This window comes from Carya illinoinensis, chromosome 7, assembly GCF_018687715.1.
Source record: "Carya illinoinensis cultivar Pawnee chromosome 7, C.illinoinensisPawnee_v1, whole genome shotgun sequence".
Taxonomy (NCBI): Eukaryota; Viridiplantae; Streptophyta; class Magnoliopsida; order Fagales; family Juglandaceae; genus Carya; species Carya illinoinensis.
Window position 1 is genome coordinate 36,060,149 of NC_056758.1, and position 19,736 is coordinate 36,079,884.

General features: G+C 36.3%; 3 protein-coding genes across 7 annotated transcripts; all 3 read right to left on the reverse strand.

The window, feature by feature from the left end:
- Positions 1 to 3,603: 3,603 nt before the first annotated feature.
- On the reverse strand, positions 3,604 to 8,871 carry LOC122315644 (non-structural maintenance of chromosomes element 1 homolog). 2 transcript variants are annotated; one of them, XM_043131689.1, is made up of 7 exons: positions 8,729 to 8,871; positions 8,033 to 8,339; positions 7,510 to 7,706; positions 6,831 to 6,911; positions 4,846 to 5,115; positions 4,192 to 4,269; positions 3,604 to 4,108 (listed from the first exon to the last, which is right to left on the reverse strand). In XM_043131689.1, exons 2-7 carry the CDS (start codon positions 8,145 to 8,147, stop codon positions 3,863 to 3,865), a joined length of 987 nt encoding a protein of 328 aa, XP_042987623.1. In that variant the 5' UTR covers positions 8,148 to 8,339; positions 8,729 to 8,871; the 3' UTR covers positions 3,604 to 3,862. The 2 variants fall into 2 exon arrangements, with proteins under 2 accessions (XP_042987623.1, XP_042987624.1); XM_043131690.1 differs by lacking the exon at positions 8,729 to 8,871 and having other exon boundaries at positions 4,876 to 5,115; positions 8,033 to 8,446.
- On the reverse strand, positions 8,845 to 12,033 carry LOC122315645 (subtilisin-like protease SBT3.17). 2 transcript variants are annotated; one of them, XM_043131691.1, is made up of 3 exons: positions 11,727 to 12,033; positions 11,498 to 11,595; positions 8,845 to 9,238 (listed from the first exon to the last, which is right to left on the reverse strand). In XM_043131691.1, the coding sequence occupies exons 1-3, from the start codon at positions 11,945 to 11,947 to the stop codon at positions 8,994 to 8,996; spliced, it is 564 nt and encodes a 187-aa protein (XP_042987625.1). In that variant the 5' UTR covers positions 11,948 to 12,033; the 3' UTR covers positions 8,845 to 8,993. The 2 variants fall into 2 exon arrangements, with proteins under 2 accessions (XP_042987625.1, XP_042987626.1); XM_043131692.1 differs by having other exon boundaries at positions 8,845 to 9,159; positions 11,727 to 12,025.
- A 1,561-nt stretch (positions 12,034 to 13,594) lies between these two features.
- LOC122317489 lies at positions 13,595 to 19,469 on the reverse strand. Of its 3 annotated transcripts, XR_006244486.1 has the most exons (4): positions 19,083 to 19,469; positions 18,851 to 18,972; positions 15,842 to 16,345; positions 13,595 to 15,760 (listed from the first exon to the last, which is right to left on the reverse strand). XR_006244486.1 is itself a non-coding variant. In XM_043134609.1 (3 exons), exons 1-3 carry the CDS (start codon positions 19,451 to 19,453, stop codon positions 15,717 to 15,719), a joined length of 534 nt encoding a protein of 177 aa, XP_042990543.1. In that variant the 5' UTR covers positions 19,454 to 19,469; the 3' UTR covers positions 13,595 to 15,716. The 3 variants fall into 3 exon arrangements, 2 of the variants coding, with proteins under 2 accessions (XP_042990543.1, XP_042990542.1); XM_043134609.1 differs by lacking the exon at positions 15,842 to 16,345 and having other exon boundaries at positions 19,086 to 19,469; XM_043134608.1 differs by lacking the exon at positions 15,842 to 16,345.
- Between the last annotated feature and the right edge of the window lie 267 nt (positions 19,470 to 19,736).

Here is a 19,736-nt window from a genome sequence, read left to right on the forward strand (position 1 = left end):
GAAATTCAAAAACAAAATCCTACCCCTGAACTCATGTTGTTGGAAGAAAACTTAAAGTGAAATTTAGAAGAACTCCAACGTAGAGAAGAATCTCTATGGCGCTAGAGATCCAAAGTTACATGGCTTACCACCATTGACCTTAATACAAAATTTTTCCATACATCCACTTCTATAAGGAGAAGACAAAATAGAATTGATTGCTTAAAAATTAGCCCAAGACAATGGACTTCTGATAATAATACCATCAAGAAAAAGTTCCAGGATCACTTCAAAGAAATATTCACCTATACTAATCCTGAAACTTCGGATGAACTAGCAAGCCTCTTCCCCATCAAAATCAACAGTGCTGACAATCATTTTCTTTGCCAAATCCCAACTAAAGAAGAAATTTCTAACACCATTAGCCAAACTCCATCCATAAAAGCTCCTAGCCCTGATGGTTTCACGGGCCTCTTCTACAAGTTCTATTGAGACGTTATTAAAAATGATATCATTGCAGCCATAAAAAATTTCTTTATTCAAGGCAAACTCCTTAAAGAGTGGAACCACACTAACATTGCCCTGGTCCTAAAGATTGCCAACCCCAATGCTCCCCATCATTTCAAGCCTATTAGTCTTTCCAATGTTTACTATAAAATAATAGCAAAAATCTTTGCAAATAGGCTTAAAATCATTCTGCCGAGCATTATCTCTCCATTCCAAAGCATTTGTCCAAGGGAGATTAATCTAAGAGAACACAATTTTGGCTCAAGAAATCTTCCATTCCTTGAAATAAAAGAAAGGTCGAAAGGGTCTTATGGCCATTAAAATTGATATGTAAAAAGCTTTTGACTATATGGAATGGCCCTTCCTCCTCTCTATCTTCAAACATTTGGGGTTCAATCAAAAATGGATAAACTGGATTAGTGAATGCATATCCATGGTTTCTTACTCCATTATTATTAATGGATCCCCAAATGGTTTCATTCTCCCCTCAAGAGGCAGTAGACAAAGTGACCATTTGTCACCTTTTCTTTTTATTTTAATAAAAAATGGATAAACTGGATTAGTGAATGCATATCCATGGTTTCTTACTCCATTATTATTAATGGATCCCCAAATGGTTTCATTCTCCCCTCAAGAGGCATTAGACAAAATGACCCTTTGTCACATTTTCTTTTTATTTTAAGAAGCGAAGTGATCTCTAGATTCATACTCAGGGAAGAAATGAAAAACCCCATAGTGGGTATCAGTTTTTCCAAAAGAGGACCCACTCTTTCTCACCTCCTTTTTGCAGACGATCTTATCCTATTTGGAACAGCTTCTCTTCAAAATGCCGAAGCCTTTGCTTATTGCCTAGATACATATACTTCATGGTCTGGCCAAAAGATAAACTTTGGTAAATCTTCCATCCACTTTAGTAGAAACGCTCAAAGCAATACCATAAGAGAAATAAAAGAATCATTGAACTTTAAAACAACTCCTCCCAAACTCAGATATCTTGGTCTTCCTCTCTATCTTGGAGCTGACAAAATGAATTTATTTCAAGAAATAAAAGAAAAAATACAAAATAGAATGCAAGGTTGGAAATCAAAGCTTTTCTCTCAGGCGGGTAGAACCACTCTCATTAGATCTGTGGCTAGCACCATTCCTTCTTATACAATGTCCACCATCTGGATGCCTAATAAAATCACAAACCAGCTGGACAGCATCTTTCGAAATTTTTGGTGGGGGCATGCAAACATTAATAGGCATAAGTTCACCCCAAAATCTTGGAAATCAATCTGCATGCCTAAATCTCTAGGAGGTCTAGGTCTTAAAAAACTATATTTCTTCAACAAAGCTCTCATTTCAAAATTCGTTTGGTCTCTTGTTAACAACTCTAATGGTCTTTGGAAAATTTTTGTAAAAAAAAAATATTTGAAAAACTCATCTTTCTTTGTTATTAACAATAAGCCAAATGCCTCCTGGTTTTGGAAAGGTATCTTAAAGCAAAGGGAGTTTATCAAAAATAGTAGGTGCATGTAAATTAACAATGGCATCTCTACTAAGGTCTGGTCTGATCCTTGGGTACCCGGTCTCCAAAATCTTAAACGTCTACCAAATCAAAATATTATAGACCTTGAGCCTAACATGAAAGTGGCAGAGCTTACTTTTGAGGAACCTCGAAGATGGAACACCATTCTTCTACAAGCCCTTTTCACTCCTGAATCTATCAATGCCATATTGAAAATTCCACTCAGCAACTATAACTACTCACATACCCTTAACAAAATAAAATGGATCCATCACTCATCAGGAAATTTTTCTGTCAAGTCGGCTTACACTACACTAACTAGAACCGAAGCACCCACTTATACCGAAAACTCTGCAAACATTTGGAAAAAAATCTGGAAATTAAAAATACAAGACAAATTGAAATTATTCCTTTGGAAGGCTGTGCACCAAATACTTCCCACAAGATCCCTTTTAAAAAGATTCATCCATATGGAAGAAGATCAAAGCCTCTGTCCATTGTGTAACACAGAAGAGGAAAGCCTATCTCATCTTTTCCTCAAATACTCATTCTCAAGAATCCTTTGAAGAAACTCAAGATGGCCTATTAACATTGAAAACTTTGCATCTCAGCCTCTCTCAATATGGATCTTAAACATTCTTAATCCATCATCTGTTTTACAAATTCTAGAAGAGGAAACTCACTCATTCCAACTTTTTGCTTTCGACGCCATGTATAATATCTGGTTTCTCATAAACCAAATTATCCATGATGAAATTTGTCATTCCCCAAACTAGTTTATGTCAAAAGTTTCACAGATTTTTAAGGAGCATAATAGAGCCTAGAACATCAAGTTCAATCAAACAGAAAACAACTGGCAAGCATCTCCACCTAGATTCCACTCTCTATCTTTTGATGTGGCAGTAAGAACTCATGGTAGCACAATAGCATGCATATGCAGAACTGAAGCAGGAACTCCAGTGTATATTCAAACAGATTTCATACATTTCAAAAATCCAAATGTGGGTGAAGCTGCAGCGGCATTAATGGCAGTTCAAGAATCAGTGAATAGAAAACAAACAAAGATCATCATTGAAGGAGACTCTCAAGAGGTTATTCAGGCCATTTCCAATTCAAAGACACCAACAGATTGGGAAATACAGTCAATCTCCAAGGACATCCATCACTTACTCCATTGTTTTGAAAAATGGAGTGCCAGGAAAATTCATCGATTCCAGAATCGATGTGCACATAACATTGCGCAATGGGCAGCTTCCAATCTTGTTTATGGAAGCATTCCCCAGTTTCAAATTCTTGATTGTGTTTTAGAATTTCATAGTGGTAAGGATCCTCCATTTTTCTAGTTTTATGTATAATTATGTATAATTAAGTAGCACTATGGTTTATGGAAACTTTGTAATATTATTTCAGGAATGAAACTTGCTTACAAAAAAAAAAAAACAGCACGTGAAATCTCTCTCTCTCTCTCTCGTTCCAAAACTATAAGCATTCGCATTTCGCTGTGACTGAAAACTGACAAGCATTTGTGGAGACAACAACAAAGCATAAGTTAAAAGGGAACCAGTTGGCATTCAAGGCCGAGGAAAAGGAATGAGAGACTCTCAGTGTTGGTAGCAAATGAACGGAGAATCATATATTAAACATAAATTCGTCCAGCTGTTTTCAGGCTACTCAGAGAGAATCTAATATGGTATCTCACAGTTCGTTGCGGAATACTTAGGATATCAAAAAACAGAGAGTTGTGAAGCATTCCACCATATATTCCAGTAGCAACTACTCACTCCGCGCAGCGAACCTTGGCTGTTTCAAAGCAAAATATACAGCATATTTCCAGTTGTCCCTTATAAAGGTGGCATGCGCAAACAATTACTTTATACGGGTGGTGCTTCGGGTTGTTCTTCTCAGATCAGATGTAGGTCTAGACGCTTGAGAAGGACCAGATCGAACTGCATTTGCATCGCCCGGCTTGCTGCTTTCAAGCCTCTTTCTTTTAGATCCTGAAGGTGGCTGGCCCTGGGTGGGTGCATCTGCCTCGTTCCCTTCCTCTATGAGCTCCGCTTTAGGTGCTACATAATTCCATTGAGTCCCGCAACTTGGACAAACACTTTCACCCTGAAACTCAGTAAAGTCGGCAGATGTATGAAGTATGTGAAATTCTGTTGACTGTAAACATGAGAAGCATCAAGAGTATATACCTTTCTTTGAGAAAATAACTGCTTTAGGCAGTACTTATGAACTCGGACTGTACAAGATTCATTCTGGCACAACTCTGCCTGTCAGAAACAAACCCAGCAAAGTATGAACTTAAATAGCAGTAGCAAATAACTATTCCATTAGTTTGGTTGGAACAAGTGGAGAACTTTTTCCATTACTATTATCCCGTCGAATAAAACATTAGATTTTACTTTGAAACCACTCAAGGACTTGAACAAAGAAAAATAAAGAAGCCCGAGCATGTAAAACTGATTCATTGTACTCGCGATATGAACTACTTGCATATGCATATATATACGCACATGCACATACACATAGATATATATATTATATTGACACTGGGTGTCCGAGAACAGCGTCCCGACTAATTCCGAGAGCACATAAGCCCTCAACAAGAAATTTTTCACAAGTATACCTCAGGTAATCAAGAAAAAAAATCCCCCAATCCAATAGTCCCTAGAGATTGTTTTCGCCCCTAAGAGATTTCAAACTTTAAGATCTTGGAGGGAGCATACCATCAACACCAAGGCCTTTACCACTTGAGCCAATCCCTAGAGGTTCACACACAAACACATGTGTGTGTGTGTGTGTATCTATATATATATATATATATATATTAAAAAGCCAGTATTTACTGATGTGGCAAAGCAGCAACCAGTTACAACCTTCACTCCAGCTTCGTTGCATACTTGACATGGAGGGATATCGTTATTACGGAAATAGCTGCGCAGATCAAGAAAGGATCTGACACCAAGTCCGATGTTACCATCAGGGGTACGAGTAAGCCACTGATCCCGCACAAGTTCATCCAGAGCTTTTTGCTTCTGAGATATTGAGAAATTCTTAAGTGCAGGAGGGACTTGAGTTAGACCGCCCTGTGATTGCGATCCTGTGCCAGTCAAAACCTGAAGATAGACCACATGAAATATCAAGCACAACATCAAGCTTTTAAGAATAATAACTCATTTTTTAACGAGAAAGTGGTGGAACGGTCAAGGGAGCCTACATAAAAGGATGAATTGTCATGAATCTTATCACACTAAAAGCGTACAGTCACTATTTCTGGAAACATCCATTATAGGCAAGCCTGAGTCAATAAACAATGATTCTGCCATAAGATCTGAGAGAATTAGGCCCTACCTAGATACGTGTCCAAAGTTTTGCTGCACAATATTTTCTGTGGCAAGTAATAAATAACTGTTCACATGCACCATATAATGCCAAGGTCAAGTAGAAAAAAGACCATATAATGCTAAGGTCAGTTTAGCTTCATTTCTTGTTTTCTTCTTCCTTGTTGGTATGAGCTTGACCATGGTGTCATGGTCGTTCTTTTTTATTGATCATTTGGAGTACTTTGTGCAGAGTTAAATCAATGTTTCTAGGTACTACAATATTTCCTTTAATGTGAGATATTGAAAATATGTCTGGCTAGATTATGCTGGCCTTCCCTTAGATTTTTGCAAGATGACACGTTTTGTCCTTTAATTTGGCCTTCACTTTATCTACTAAGATGTGTTAGAAATTCAATTTCATCGTCTTGACTCATTAACACAGCATGTTAATGAATCTCATATCTCAACATTTTTATTGGTACTAAATAAAAAACTTATTTCTAAGGAGAAAATCCCCTCTTCTACAGCACTCCACAACACAAACACCACCTTCGACACCATAAAACTTAAAAAGCTCTGTCTAAAAACTCTTTCTTTCTCATTTTCTCTCTCACCCGAAGTATTTTTCTTTTTGAAGGATGTTGTATTCCATGATTCTGTGGAACATAATTCCCTAAAACCAGGAAAAAAAAAATCAGAAAATGCAACATAACAAACTCTATCATGGCAGCTCAAAGAGGGCGGAACAAAATAAAGTGGGAGAAAATCAAGCAGTCTGTTGAAGGTAATTAATTTTGGTACACTATTGTACAGAGAATTTCCAGAGGAAGGAAGGACATCCATCAAATCAAGGAAGGTTAGTCTCTGCAACATACTGAAGAAATAAGTTTGCCTCCACGTGTGTTGGAACTGCCGACTTTTTCTTGGGGGGGGGGGGGGGGGGAGAGGAATGAGAAGTGTAGAGGTTCCGTTAATGAGATTCTTGATATGGAGGTTTGATAAAATGAAGGGAATCAGAGGAACCCATTTCTTGTGGACTACTGATGGAGAGGTTAAAAAAACTTGATCCAACAACATATGGCCGGTATTTTCACATCCTTCGATGGTGCCATGAACTTTCCACTGTAGCGATTAAAAAAATTAATATATTTTGCAGACCACTATTCATATTACAGTAGCAAAATATTGTAAATGGCACCTTAACAATTCTAAAATTTCAAACTTAAGTTCTTTTCCCTAGGTAAACTTTGATGGTAAAATCAAGCTCCTTAGCCTTGATTTTGATCTCTATTTCTCTCTCTCTGAGTTTATAACAAAACTAGTATAACTCCTACAGTGGGATTTTCTAATGCTAATTTGTTTGCCCACTTATAGCTGATGTATAATATTTAGTTGGATTTGCATCACTCAACTTGCTAACTCGTATTTGCAGCACATAAAACATTAGTGCATCAAACAAGGTCATATGTTTCTTGATAAAGAACAAGTATTCTTAGCAAGATTCAGACCTGAGTCTCCAAGCGTATATTAAGGACATCGATGTCAGATATGCTACCTTCCGCTGCAGCATCTTGCAGAATTGCTTCTATCTGATATTTGACATAAAAAAGAACACAGCATGACTCAATATGGATGAAGCCATTCAAATCTCATACTTTTAGACATCCAACTTCTATTGGCATAAAATATTTCACAGAGTTTGCATTGAGAAAAGCCTCATGTAGCGAGCATGTGATTAAATTACCTGTCTTTTCCTCATCATTCACCAAATAATAACTAAGGATAATGCAATTTCAAGTGAATGTTCTGACACTTTCCTCGATCAATATTTCCCCATTATTCCACTAGTAACAGATCTTCGAAAAAAGTAATAAAGATTCGTATATTTTTAAGTTAATTATATTCTTAATGAACACAAGAGAAGAATATGAGAAAAAATTAAAAAAATGGCAACAATCAAGTTGCAAGTAAACCCAAGTTATGTTTTACCATCTGCAACATAATTTTCATATTGAGTTGATCATTTCAAGTTGTAGAGTATCCAATACAAAAATCTTAGCAGAATTCCACCCCACTAAAACAATGACTGAAAATAATAAGCGTTGCATCAACTAAATATATTGTCCACTAACCAAATTAGAAAATAAAAATTTCTTTCAATTTAGTATAAGTTTTAACCAGCCTTACAATTGCCTTGAAGAAAGCAATCTGGGGAACCGAATATTTCGTTCCCAGATTGGACTGTTCGTCAGAAATATTATTGACCACCCCATAGTAAATCCGTCCATCGTATTGGTTTCGGAAGCCCCGTAACTCACACTGAACATAAGAAAGTGACTTATTTATCTTCAGGAGGTATTCATCAAATAGCTGTTTATGAGCACCTGTATCAAATATGACAACCTAAATCACATAAACAAAGAGATGCTGCTGATGGAGATGTAAGAGATAATCTGTTATCACTGATACTAGCTTGATCCTGGTAGTCAATTTCTGTCGAACTTCGAGAACCACAGGAAGTCGGGGTTTTTAGGTTGAGCGGGTCAATTGCAAGGACGAAGGGGAAAGGGGTTGTAAATGTAAAAATACAAGAAGAAAGAGAGAGAACCAACGACATCTGGAAATATCATAACAATATAAAAAAGTGAATTATTGGAAAAGAACAGAAAAAGAAAAGGGGGAACGAAGGAAGAAAGAGGAAGAGGGATACCTGAGTTTTTGCCAGTGAGGGCGGTGAAGATGGAATGGAACTCATCGTCCCTGAGAGGGCCACGTGATAACAAAGCTTGAATGAGGGTCTGGTGTCTCCAGCTCAGCTCCGACATCACTGGCGGCAATTCGGGAACCCTAATTTTTTCGAGGGAGGCAGAACGGAACTGAAAAGGAATGGAGAAATCGAAAAACTAGAATGCTGCTGCGTCTTCCAAAGGCGGGAAAATACCGGAGATTACTTCTCCGTATGGCGGGAGATATCATGATCTATCTCTCTCTCTCTGTCTTCGTATTTTTTTCTGATACTGAGAAATTGATTTATTCAATATAAATCCTGTTTTAATAATCCGGTAGGAATATATTTAAAATAACTTTATTATTAAACCGGCGTTTAAAAACCACCCTTATATGATATAATTTAATTTAAAAAATAAATTTTAAAATTTAAATATTATAAATTATATTTTACTATTTATAAAATATAATTTATAATATTCAAATTTTAAAATTTATCGTCAAAATCAAATTATACAATATAATCATTTTACTAAAAATATTTTATGCAGGAGCTTGAAGATAGGATTTTTTCAATCAAATTTCCAGCATGATCAAATTTAAATTTGGTAGTTTTTAAATTGCATTTTTTTTTTTTAGAAAAAAAAAAGGGAAATCTGATGCCCAAGAAATGTATTACCTCTGCCTTCAAAAGAGAAGATCTCGAGTTCGACTTACGGGAGAAAATAGATTGCTGAGGCGAAGAAAAAATCACCATACCTTCGTTTCCATCGTGAATGATTTCCCAAAAGAAAATTTTCAAGTACCCATATCATATTAGAATAAGAAAAACCCGAAAAAGTTGGTGTTACACGTCATATGTACCACGCAGCGAATACCATATACGAGAGCACACTTTTATATGTCGCTTAGATCCAAAGGATAAACCTTATTTAGATGAAAGGCTATATGCCCCAGAGCACATAGGCACAATGGTTTATACATGAAAAAGCTGTTTGAAACATATATACTAGTAAGTGCAGGAGCTTCACATCCTTCAGTGCGGCTTCCCAGGTCCTGAATGTAGCTGAAGCGTACGGCTTGGGACAACCTGAAGAACACCGGGTTGTTCTACCAAAAAACATATATATTATTGTATGGAGACTGGAGAGCATTGTATTTCTCAGCCTAACAATGTTGATAAAAACCACTACAAGATGCAGAACAGACCTTTAATAAACGAGCTTAACTCTAAAATAAATCAGCATCTTATAAATAACACAAGCCAGAAGAGATTGCATTTATATAAGAATTATAACTAAAATTAACAGACTATTAAAAATAAGACCACTTCATAAGTTTAGAAGCTTATCTAGATAACATTGCCAGTTGGTGCCCAGCTCAACACTAGATTCTATAGTCAATGCATCGTCAAAACTTAAAAAAAAAACATAAATAAAAAACCATAGGGGTTGGCTCAAGTAGTAAAGGCTTTGGGTTTGGGGTTATGCTCCCCTTAGGTCTAAGGTTCAATTTTCCTTGAGTACAAACAATCTCTAGGAGCGATCGAACTGAGAGATTTTTCTCTTAAATTACCCGATGTACACTTATAGGAAACTCCTTGTCAAGGGCTTGTGTACCCTTGGGATTAGTCGAGATGCTATTCCTTGACACCCGGTGCCAAAAAAAAAAAAAAATTCCAAAAAAAAAAATTATTATTCTGAATGGAATTTGAGAGTTTTGTCTAGTAAAGAAAGGAGGGTAGTAAATATATTTACTATAACGGTACATAACCATTGTACTTGAGTAACTAACAAACATGATAAAAAAAGAGGCTACAATCTAAAGTATAAGCTAATAAACATTGGACATGAATTTGTAACACCCTGGATTTGGTATGAGTGGGGAGATACATGAGATCCCTCATTGCATAGGAGGGAGAAATTATTGGGGCTAATCATGATTCCAGATACAAAGTGGCTGGAACTTTCCTTGGATTGTCACAGCTAGAAGTGTGAGATTTGAGACGTGTCCACTACAACAGAATGACCTAACGAGGATATCAAGGATTTAAACAATGGGGGAAAGATTGTAATATCTCGGACTTGGTATAAGATGGTGGAAAATGAGATCCCACATTGGTAGGGAGGAAAACCTTATAGGGTATTTTTTTTTTTTTTTGGGTGGGTTTATAATTATTCCAATAGGTGCCAATTATAGGGTTTCCTTTTCTTGGGTTGTTACATGTATATCCCTTCATATAGGAAAATAAAATTCGCCTAGAAAAGCCCGGCTCAGGAGGATCACAAACAATCCAACTGGCTGTATGCAAGAAAAATGCAAGGCAGTCTTTCAGCAGACGTGTAAATTGATTTTGCATGATGATGGAACAAGACAATTAAGGAAGCAAAAAGGAGAATAAAGATCAGGAAACAGAGACTAAAGGCCCTGTTTGGATAGCGAAAGTGTTTAATCTCATCCTACCTTATCTCATCATTACAACTTTCTCAGATTTCCATACAAAATATAATAAATAATTCAACTTTTTCAAATCTCAAAACAATAATAATATTAAAAAAATAATATTATAACAATATTTTATTCAACTTTCAACTTTCATTTAAAACCATCTCATCTGATCTTACTATCCAAACCACACCTAAATCATCAAAGAGTTCAATTTATTGTAAACCCTACAATGATTCCTATTTTTTCTCCAAATATATAAGTAAGATCTAATCAAATTCCATTTTAGATGGGCCGTGCAAGATATGAAAACTGTCAAGGTGAAAATGGAAAGTACACAACATAATGACATAAGAACCACATACCATCATGTGGATAGTTCATTTCAACGCAATTCCTCACTTTGAGCTAAACTTTCCATTTACAATCAACAGACAAAAGTCTAAAATATGACCTTGCTCGACAATTTTAAATTGCAGAACATCAATCTTTTGCATTCTAACCGTGAGATATACAATTGAAAGCACAAAATATAGAATCATCAAGAAGAAGAACAGGTCATTCTTCACAAACTTTACCCTAGCACGATATTAAAAATTTGATATATAAATCCGATGTCAACTTTCCATTTGGTTGTTGTCTTGGTTTAAAAAATATAACAGCGATAATAACAAAGAATATTTTGGTGTAATGTATTTTTTTTTATCCAGTCAATTAAGATGCAAATTCCCCCAACCAATATACACCGTAAGATAGCACAATTCAACACTTGTGAGTCTACGACTCCATTTTTTCCCCTTAGGTTTCTCAGTAACCAAACAGATGTCCAATGGAAATATAATTAAATATAAAAAAAGAAAAAGTGCGTATAAATTAATTATCAAAATACTATCATAGCAATCAATTACTAACAATTTTTTTTTTGGGGGGGGGGGGGGGAGTGAAGAGAGAAAGAAAGTGCATCAAATATAATATATATTTAAAAAAAAAGGGAGAGGCATACTTGAAATTTGGGAAACCTGGTCGGGCGTAAGCTTAGCTGAGAATCCACTAGCGGCGGTCTTGTAACTATACAACAGAGCCTCTTTTGCAGCCGCCTCACTTTCCAATACAAATTCATACATAATAACAACAACAACCAATCAATACGCGTTCACCCACCCACGCAGCACAGATATATACGTAATTGAATAAAATTTATCGTAGTTGAGAGAGAGAGAGAGAGAGAGGACCTGCCGAGGACGGCGGTTAGGGTACGGATGTGGTAAGCCTCTGGATCCTCGCCCTGGGGCCTTTCTGTGTACACGATTTGGACCGACGCTGAAGAAGAAGAATCACCAGGCTTGGTGGTGGGAGCAGACTCGGCCATTGCGGTCGAAATCAACAGCAACAAGGATAAAAGCAGCGGAAATGTCGAAAACAGAAATGAAAAGCTTCTAATTCGCAGACCCATATTACCTTCCCTGTTTTTCCCTCTCGCCTTTTATAACCAAAGCCGCCCAAACACCAATACAAATGCTGTCCGACAAAAAGAATTTAGGACAATCGACTGGCGATTTTCCCATTACTATTCTTATCTTTTGTCGAGTAATTTAACACGTGTCAATGTGTCATGCCTCTCACATTAAATAATAAATAGTGAAAAAAATCTAGGAATTGGGGAAAAAAAACTAATAGAATGCAGCTGAATGAGATGGATTATACAGAGCCGCTTTGGGATAGCCCAATTGTTTTTGGTGAAAAATAGCGCTCCAACTAGATGGGTACATAAAGAAAAAGAAAATTAGTACAATACACTGCATAGCAGGTGATTAAATCCTTCAATAACAAAATAGATGCACCCATTCGGCCCTCCCTTCTCGTTCGAATCCCACCCTTCCCCAATGCATAGCAGGTAAATAATGAACTCCATCGATTTATTAGGCAAAATACACTAGCATTTGTAAGCAAAAAGCTCATGGCTATAGGAGATGCCCGTGATGCTTGAAGATTGGTTTCTTGAATGTCATGGAAAAATTTGCTTCTCAGTAACCCCATGAAGTATAAGCAAAAATATATTTGTAAGTATAATTGTGTATTAATCTGTGTACTAATGTGATGTGATTGGTTAAAAAGTAAATTTTATTGAAAACAATGTTAATTTAAATTTTAAGTATGAATAAATTAGTATTAACACACAGATTAGTGCGCGACTGTGTTTGTATATAACAAAACTCAAGTATAAAGACGTTTTCCAAATTCTTCTTCCAAATAACTAATTCCAAAATTTACATTTACAATTTCATATATAGGACAAAAAACAGTTGCAAGTTCGTTGTCATGCATAATGGGAAAATTATAAGGGTATGGTTAGTGGCTACATTGCATAAACAAATTTGCAGAAAAATATCAGTGTCCAATAAAAATATTCCAGATCTCTTAAATGGTGTCCATTGCAAGTGTTATAGCCTTGCATTTGATTGAATGTTCATTCATTTGGACAGCCCCTATTTGCTAGCACATCGTGTTGGTTAAAGATGTGGAAAAACAGAGTTTTGGGAATCTTCATGTCCACACCCTTTTAGCGATTGATTCTTGGACAATTAGGAGGCAAGCATGGTGATAGTGCTCGTCGTGTTCATGCTTGTCAGGGATGAGTGGGGATGAAGATTACACTTGATGCACAACATCGTGCTGGAATGAAGAAAGTGGATAAATGGGGATGACTTTGAGTTCTTCTAGAATTGGAAATTGGAATATGAAAGAAGGGGATGAGTGGGTTCGAGTGTAAGCCAATGCATGGTATGTAAATCAAAATGCTTACGTGGCAGGCTGCTATTGGTGAGCTGATTTTTTAACAAGACCAGACTGGCTGGTCTCCAGATTTTCTTGGGATCATATCATTAAAATTGCTTTTATAACTACAATTTATTTATTTTTTATAACTCAGAGTTTGAAGTATAATTTTGTGTATATTCTAAAATTATCTAATAATTACTCCCTCCATCCCCATGTTAATAATAAAGAAATGGAGAGCAGATTCTACCTCCTATTCACCCCTCGAGAGTGACCTCTAAAAGGTGGTCACTATACTCTGCACTTCGCTTAGTACAACAAAGGGTTATCTAAACAACCGTATGGACTTTTTACTTAATATGCAAAAAAGAAATACATTAGCCACAAAAGGATTATACAAAAATGAATCCACAAACTGAGGTACCTTGATGCAGTATATCAGATTGTAAAGTTACTTTTAGTGTAAAGTAGATCTAACGGATCATATGAAGTCATGTCAGTTTGTGAATTTACTTTTGTGTAATCTTTTTGTGTCCGTAACAGTTCTCATAGGCAATAAGATTCAATTTCGACTTTGCTGCTCCATAATATCAAAGTGATTCACTATATTCTCATTTTGCAGTCTCCAATGCTTGGTCGTATGCACCATGTAAGATTGCATGCATTTTGAGATCCTCAATCTTTGATACCACCTCTTCAGCCAATGCACGGCTGCCATGGCCCAAATTCAAATGAATAAATCTTATGTTGGTGTGATCAGAGATTTCCCGGAATGCATTTATAGCATCTGCAAAAGCAACTTCAGCTTTGTTCAATTCTCTACTTTCAGGCCTGTTACGACCCAGTTCATTGCAGACCCACCCCTTCTTCTTGACAACAAATTGGAGTTCTGCTGAACCTGAGGGAAGTCCACCCAATGCCTGTTTAGCTTCTTCATAACAACTTAGGGCAGCTAAAAGATTATCCTCTGCATCTCTCACAACTGGATCCCCGAGGTACTTAAATATCCCACCATTTTTCACTTAGGGTAGAAAACCCTCCACTTTTTTAGTATTATTTCCCAAAGGTTTTAAACCAAAATTATCAGTACAAGCAGCCTTTTTGAGGCTTTCATCACCTTTATCGTGCTGTAGATGTCCACCATCAAAACTCTTACCATTGACACACTGTCCATTTGGTGACGAAAATGGTCCTCTTCGAGGTCTCCCCAAAGTGAGCAGGATGCGCTCTTTTCACATATGATTTTTTTTTGTGTTTTCTGCCATAACCTACTGAGAGCCTATCTGCATCGCTACTGCTTGCGCTGCTCCCACTGCTTGCCCTGTCACTCTGGCAGCTGTAATTTAACAATGAACACGAGATACAATTCTGGTTATTCTGCCCCGGCTGCTTCTTGAGCCTTTTAACTTCCTTCACCACCTCAGAAAATATTCACAACCCTCTAATATTGGATTTTGGTTCTGCTTATATTGATATCTCTTTACCATATATCATATGGAACTCAACATAAACGTCTCCAACTAGAGTCCACACCCTGGCAAAAGGAGGTAAGTGGAAGAGTACTGGTCAAAATAAGAGAAGCATCTGTAGAGCTGGATTTCTCATCTTCCACATCATTATTGTATGATCTTGTTTTTTCATTTCTTTCATTGAATTTCTTCTGCAATGATGAGCAACTGATCATTGAAGAAATGAACCTTGTGTCTTCAAGATGCTGAGGCATTGATCCGTAAATAGAACATGCCAACTCTATAACCTTCAATGCCTGATGCAACTGACCATCCTCCTTTTAAGCTTGACCAAGTGCCAAATATGATCCTCCATGCAAAAGAACAACTTTCCACAACTTATGGTCCAACTTCGATGTTGGAAGCCATTCCCGAATGTCACAAACTTCAATACAGTCTGCATCACCACATGCACAAACAGAAAAACTAATAGATGAAGGCAGCGTCTCATCAGTTCCACTGCCTTCATCCACCAGCTCAAATTTAGTGCTCTGCAGTCGGTGCATCCATCTGAGAGACTTGATAGCCTAAGAAACATGATTTACTGCAGCTAACTTAGAGGAAATGGGATCAGCAACAGTTTGAACTATTGTTGGAGATGCCTTGCACAGTGGAAAAATTTAATCTCTAATGGAACTTGGTTCAGCTGCTCCTGGATCTGTTAATTCCGTGTTACCAGCTCCAATCAGAAAATTTTGCCTCCAAATTCATCTTGACAGAAGCCTCTGATACTAAATTTTGAAAACCTTTTGTCCATCCTCGTATGGTTCATCCTCTGCAATTAATGAGGAGACATGCCCCACTAATTCAGAATTGCCGCTTACAAAGTCTGAGGATTCTTCCTCAGCATTAATAATTGTAACTTCATATTCTACAGGAAGAGTTTCTGATGTTAAACCCAGTTCTTTGTCATAATTTAAAATGAGCCTTGCAAATTGTTCATGAGCAAATGCACGTACAGAAGCAAATGCAAATGGTGTGACCTGTCAAAACATGGATGAAAAACCCAATTAAAAATGGGTAAACACAAAGATGAAAACAAGATTTCAGAAGTTCACGCCCACCTCTCATGTAATGTCCCATAAATACAAGCTTGCAGCATCATATGTTTCATTACTGAACAGAAGTAAGTCACTGCCCAAAAGCATATGGAAATTGTGAAACTGCCAAAACAAGACCCTAAGAAACCCATCATTACCAATTCTTATATGTTTTTAAGACTCCTGCATTGAGCACCTAGGCTTCTCACCCACTTGTGAAGCCTTTTTTACAGCATCCCACCCTTTACTTCTCTTATTCTTCTTACTTCCCCAAAAGAGGCTATCCTGTTTGACTTGAGGATACTTGGAACAACACTATCACACTTCCCCACAAACTGAGTTCTATTTCCTCCAGGAAGAACAGAAGAGTTTTGACTGCTCCTGTGATGAGACATGATGAGTTGGACGACAATCACAAGCCTCCATTCTAATCGAGTGCACGGCAAAGTTCAAAAATAAAGAATCTACAGATTTTTACTGATTCTTGTGTCTTCTAATAAACTTCTCTCTCTCTCTTCAACATCAGGCCTATGCTTGACAAAATAGAATAGACATCATGAGCTTGTCCCTTTAACAGAAAACCAAACTCAACAATTGTGGTTGGTCATTAAATATTTTCCAACAATTAAATCAAGGTTTTGACCAACATGGTTAGTTTATCATACAAAAAAAGATCACTAAAAAAAATTTCCCATACATGACAAATGACATTTAGGTGAGGTTTGGTTTGAGAGTTGAGATGAAAACATCTCAACTTGTTTGGTATGGAGAGAGCCCTCTTGTATCCAAACGGTCATTGCTTTATATTTGATCTTGATTTCAGATATCTCAGTATGGTGTATTGACATAACGCCTTTTGACATGTGGGGAAAGCTTTTGCTTTTTCTCCACGCAACCTGTTATTTTGTCTGGACTGGACGAACAGTCCGACATGCAGGGAAAGCTTTCTGACATGTATGTAATTTTCCGGAATGGTGATTACAATTTTTTTTTCTTTTTTTCTGAGATGCAAGGAAAGCTTTCTACATTTACATAATTTTTTGCTAGAAACAGGTGATAAATTTTCATTACTAAATTTCAATAACAAATGGAATTTTATAATTTCTAATTCATAATTAGAATCATATATATTATAATAAAAATTTTGATTTTTGAAAATTATTGATTAATCTAAATTCTAGAAAAGATTTGTTATTAATTATGTGATTTTAATATTTTTTGGGTATGTAATTTATTATTTGCTATAATGACACTAGGTTGAAACCATCTCATCTCACTTCTAAATCCAAACACACAAATTTTTAAAAAACAACTTAACTCATCTCAACTCAACAATCTCACTACTATTCACAAATAATCTCAACTCATCTCATCTCATCTCAACTTACTGTCCAAACCACCCCTTACTTTTTGAAACTAAACATTATTGGAAACTCCATTGGGAGTTGTAATTCTCAGAGATCATCAAATGAATAGACAAACTTCAATCGTACACGTGCACCGAGAAACAAGTCCTGATAAAATTTAATAGAATTACAAATAAAGGAACATATAGAAATAACCACCCAGTATTTAGAATAAGAGTCTGTCCAACATGATGAACAGAAATTGACAGTCATGCCTCAGAATACGGCATTTAAAAGATCTGCTTCAGAATGTCAGCAGGAGCAATAACATCAAGAAAAATGATATTATTACTACTTAACTACAACTTATTTACAACTCTTTTTATATTTGATTTTTTTTTAATTTTTTATTTTACTTAATGATTAAGGAAGTGAGTATTAATAAAATTATATTTTTTTAAAATTTTTTCTTAATGATTAAGGATGTTAAAAAAATACTTAAAAGAAAATGAAATAAAAATAAAAAAATTTGAAATACACATTAGTGGTAAATAAGTTGTAATAGAGTGGTAACTCTATCACTACCCTAACATCAATCCCATTCCCATACTCAACCAAACTTGACACTGCAAGGGCCTCACATTTCCTAGAAATATTTGATGTAACGGAACCACCTTCCCAAGGTAAATCTACCAAGAACGAGCGCCAATGCAAATGATTAAGGAAAGAAGCATTATCTGAATGCTGTTCACATTGGCATGACAATTACAAAAATAAAATATAATTTAAACATGCTAGAGATACTCTCAAACCTAAAAGGCTTTAAGTTAGCCCCTGGTTTATTGATGTAATATCCCAACTTGTGTATATGAAGGTGATGAATGGAATCTCATAGTACTTGGGAGGGAGGGAGGAGTTCAAAACCTTTATAACAACTTCAAGGATTTTTAATCATAACATGACTAATCCTTCTAGAGTATGGATTCGGATGTTATGTGAATGATTTCAAGGGGTTTCAATTATAACATTTTTTAGACGATGAAGTTACCATTAAAAAAAAATTGTTCTGGATAATGAAGGTGGTGTGTAGGGAAAATAAAAGGAAACAAAAAACTACTCCAAACTGCAGGAAGGAAATTAAGGAGCAAAAAATCAAGAGTAAACTAGGTTTTAGCAATATGATTGGACTATGGTTTCAGTAAAAAAAAGAGTAGAACAGAATCCAAATACTTATATATGTCCAAAATTTTCTAAGGATGTAGTGGTGGAGTGTTTCTGGAGTATATAAATCTATAGTCGCTCATCATTTTATAGATGCTTCTAGTGAAAGAGGATTATTAGCAGATATCCTAGAACAAACTTGCTCATTAAAGTCGTTGAGCCCAAAAATTACAAACCGATGCGTGAGCGGGTAGGCAATAATTGCAAGAATCCTGAGATTAAATGCCTTTCTCTATGTAACGAAGTCTCTTCTTATAAAAACAAACGAAACGATGTGTCGAACAAATTCAGGAACAAAAAGAAACAAGTCCATCAAAAGACACTTTACGGATGACAATGGTAAGAAGATCAAGGCCAAAATAACCCAAATCTTGAGTCAATGTGAATCGAGAACGATATCATTCAATTTATTTATCCGGTAAGCTACAAGAATGCACTATAAAATGCAAAAAGAATCGGTGTGTACCTCCAGTGGCCTTGGGCTGCACACCGGCAATAGGAAGAACCTTGTCTGGAAACTTCGAGAGAAGCGGAGGCGTATTGGGATCCGTCTCCGTCGGAAGCATCCGATAGCGTGGAGCAGTCAGTCTTTCGTCAGAACAAAAACAGAAATAGAATTACGAAAATTTTCAATTGCCAAGAATTTCAACCGTAACAACTTAAGGAAAAAGAAGAGAGAAAGAGAGGGAGAGAGTTACGACTGGCGCGAGGGGACGAGAGAGGAGGAATTGAAAGAATGGAAGGAGTTGTCAGTGGGAACTGGGGTAGAACCACAGAGGAAACCGACGGGTTTGGGCCTGACGACTTCAAGTCTTCCGACGCAGGAGCAGTGAAGGTCTCTCCCTGATATCGCCATGGGGGGTCTTTCTTCGAGTAAGCTAATATGACGACGGTGATTGGTGCGGTCTCTTCCTCTTTCTGTAGCGAAAGAACTTGGCCTAGATAACCAGTTGAGCACGGCTACAAGCGATGGCGATCTTCTACTCCTACTTGACATTTCTAAACGAGGTGGTGGGCGTCGTTGCTCGATTGCTAGAAGAATTTTGAGCAGCGCAATTCTTTGATGCATAATGCTAACTGCTAAGTCCACTGACAGACTGTACTGAAAAATTGTATATTAGTATTGAAAAAATTTAGTTACAAATATAAATACATATTAATATACGTATTAATTTATTATAATTTGTTAAAAAATAAATTTTATTAAAAATAGTGTTAATTTAAATTTTAAATATGAAGAAATAAGTATTGATACGCAAATTAATACGCAATTTTACTTGTACGTAGCAAAATTTGTTAGTATTTAAAAAAAAAATTTTGTTTTATTTAAATAATTTAAAAAAAACATATAC

Excerpts from the sequence above, each read along its gene's own strand:
- LOC122315644 (XM_043131689.1), bottom strand. The coding sequence starts at position 8,147 with ATGTCGGAGCTGAGCTGGAGACACCAGACCCTCATTCAAGCTTTGTTA. Across the intron at positions 7,707-8,032 it reads CCTCACTGGCAAAAACTCAG|GTGCTCATAAACAGCTATTT; the intron begins GTATCCCTCTTC and ends TATTTGATACAG. Across the intron at positions 5,116-6,830 it reads ATATACGCTTGGAGACTCAG|GTTTTGACTGGCACAGGATC; the intron begins GTCTGAATCTTG and ends GTCTATCTTCAG.
- LOC122315645 (XM_043131691.1), bottom strand. The coding sequence starts at position 11,947 with ATGGGTCTGCGAATTAGAAGCTTTTCATTTCTGTTTTCGACATTTCCG. Across the intron at positions 11,596-11,726 it reads CTAACCGCCGTCCTCGGCAG|TGAGGCGGCTGCAAAAGAGG; the intron begins GTCCTCTCTCTC and ends TGTATTGGAAAG. Across the intron at positions 9,239-11,497 it reads CCAGGTTTCCCAAATTTCAA|TGGTTTTTATCAACATTGTT; the intron begins GTATGCCTCTCC and ends TGCATCTTGTAG.
- LOC122317489 (XM_043134608.1), bottom strand. The coding sequence starts at position 19,453 with ATGCATCAAAGAATTGCGCTGCTCAAAATTCTTCTAGCAATCGAGCAA. Across the intron at positions 18,973-19,082 it reads CTCGTCCCCTCGCGCCAGTC|ACTGACTGCTCCACGCTATC; the intron begins GTAACTCTCTCC and ends TTCTGACGAAAG. Across the intron at positions 15,761-18,850 it reads GCAGCCCAAGGCCACTGGAG|GTCACACCATTTGCATTTGC; the intron begins GTACACACCGAT and ends ATGTTTTGACAG.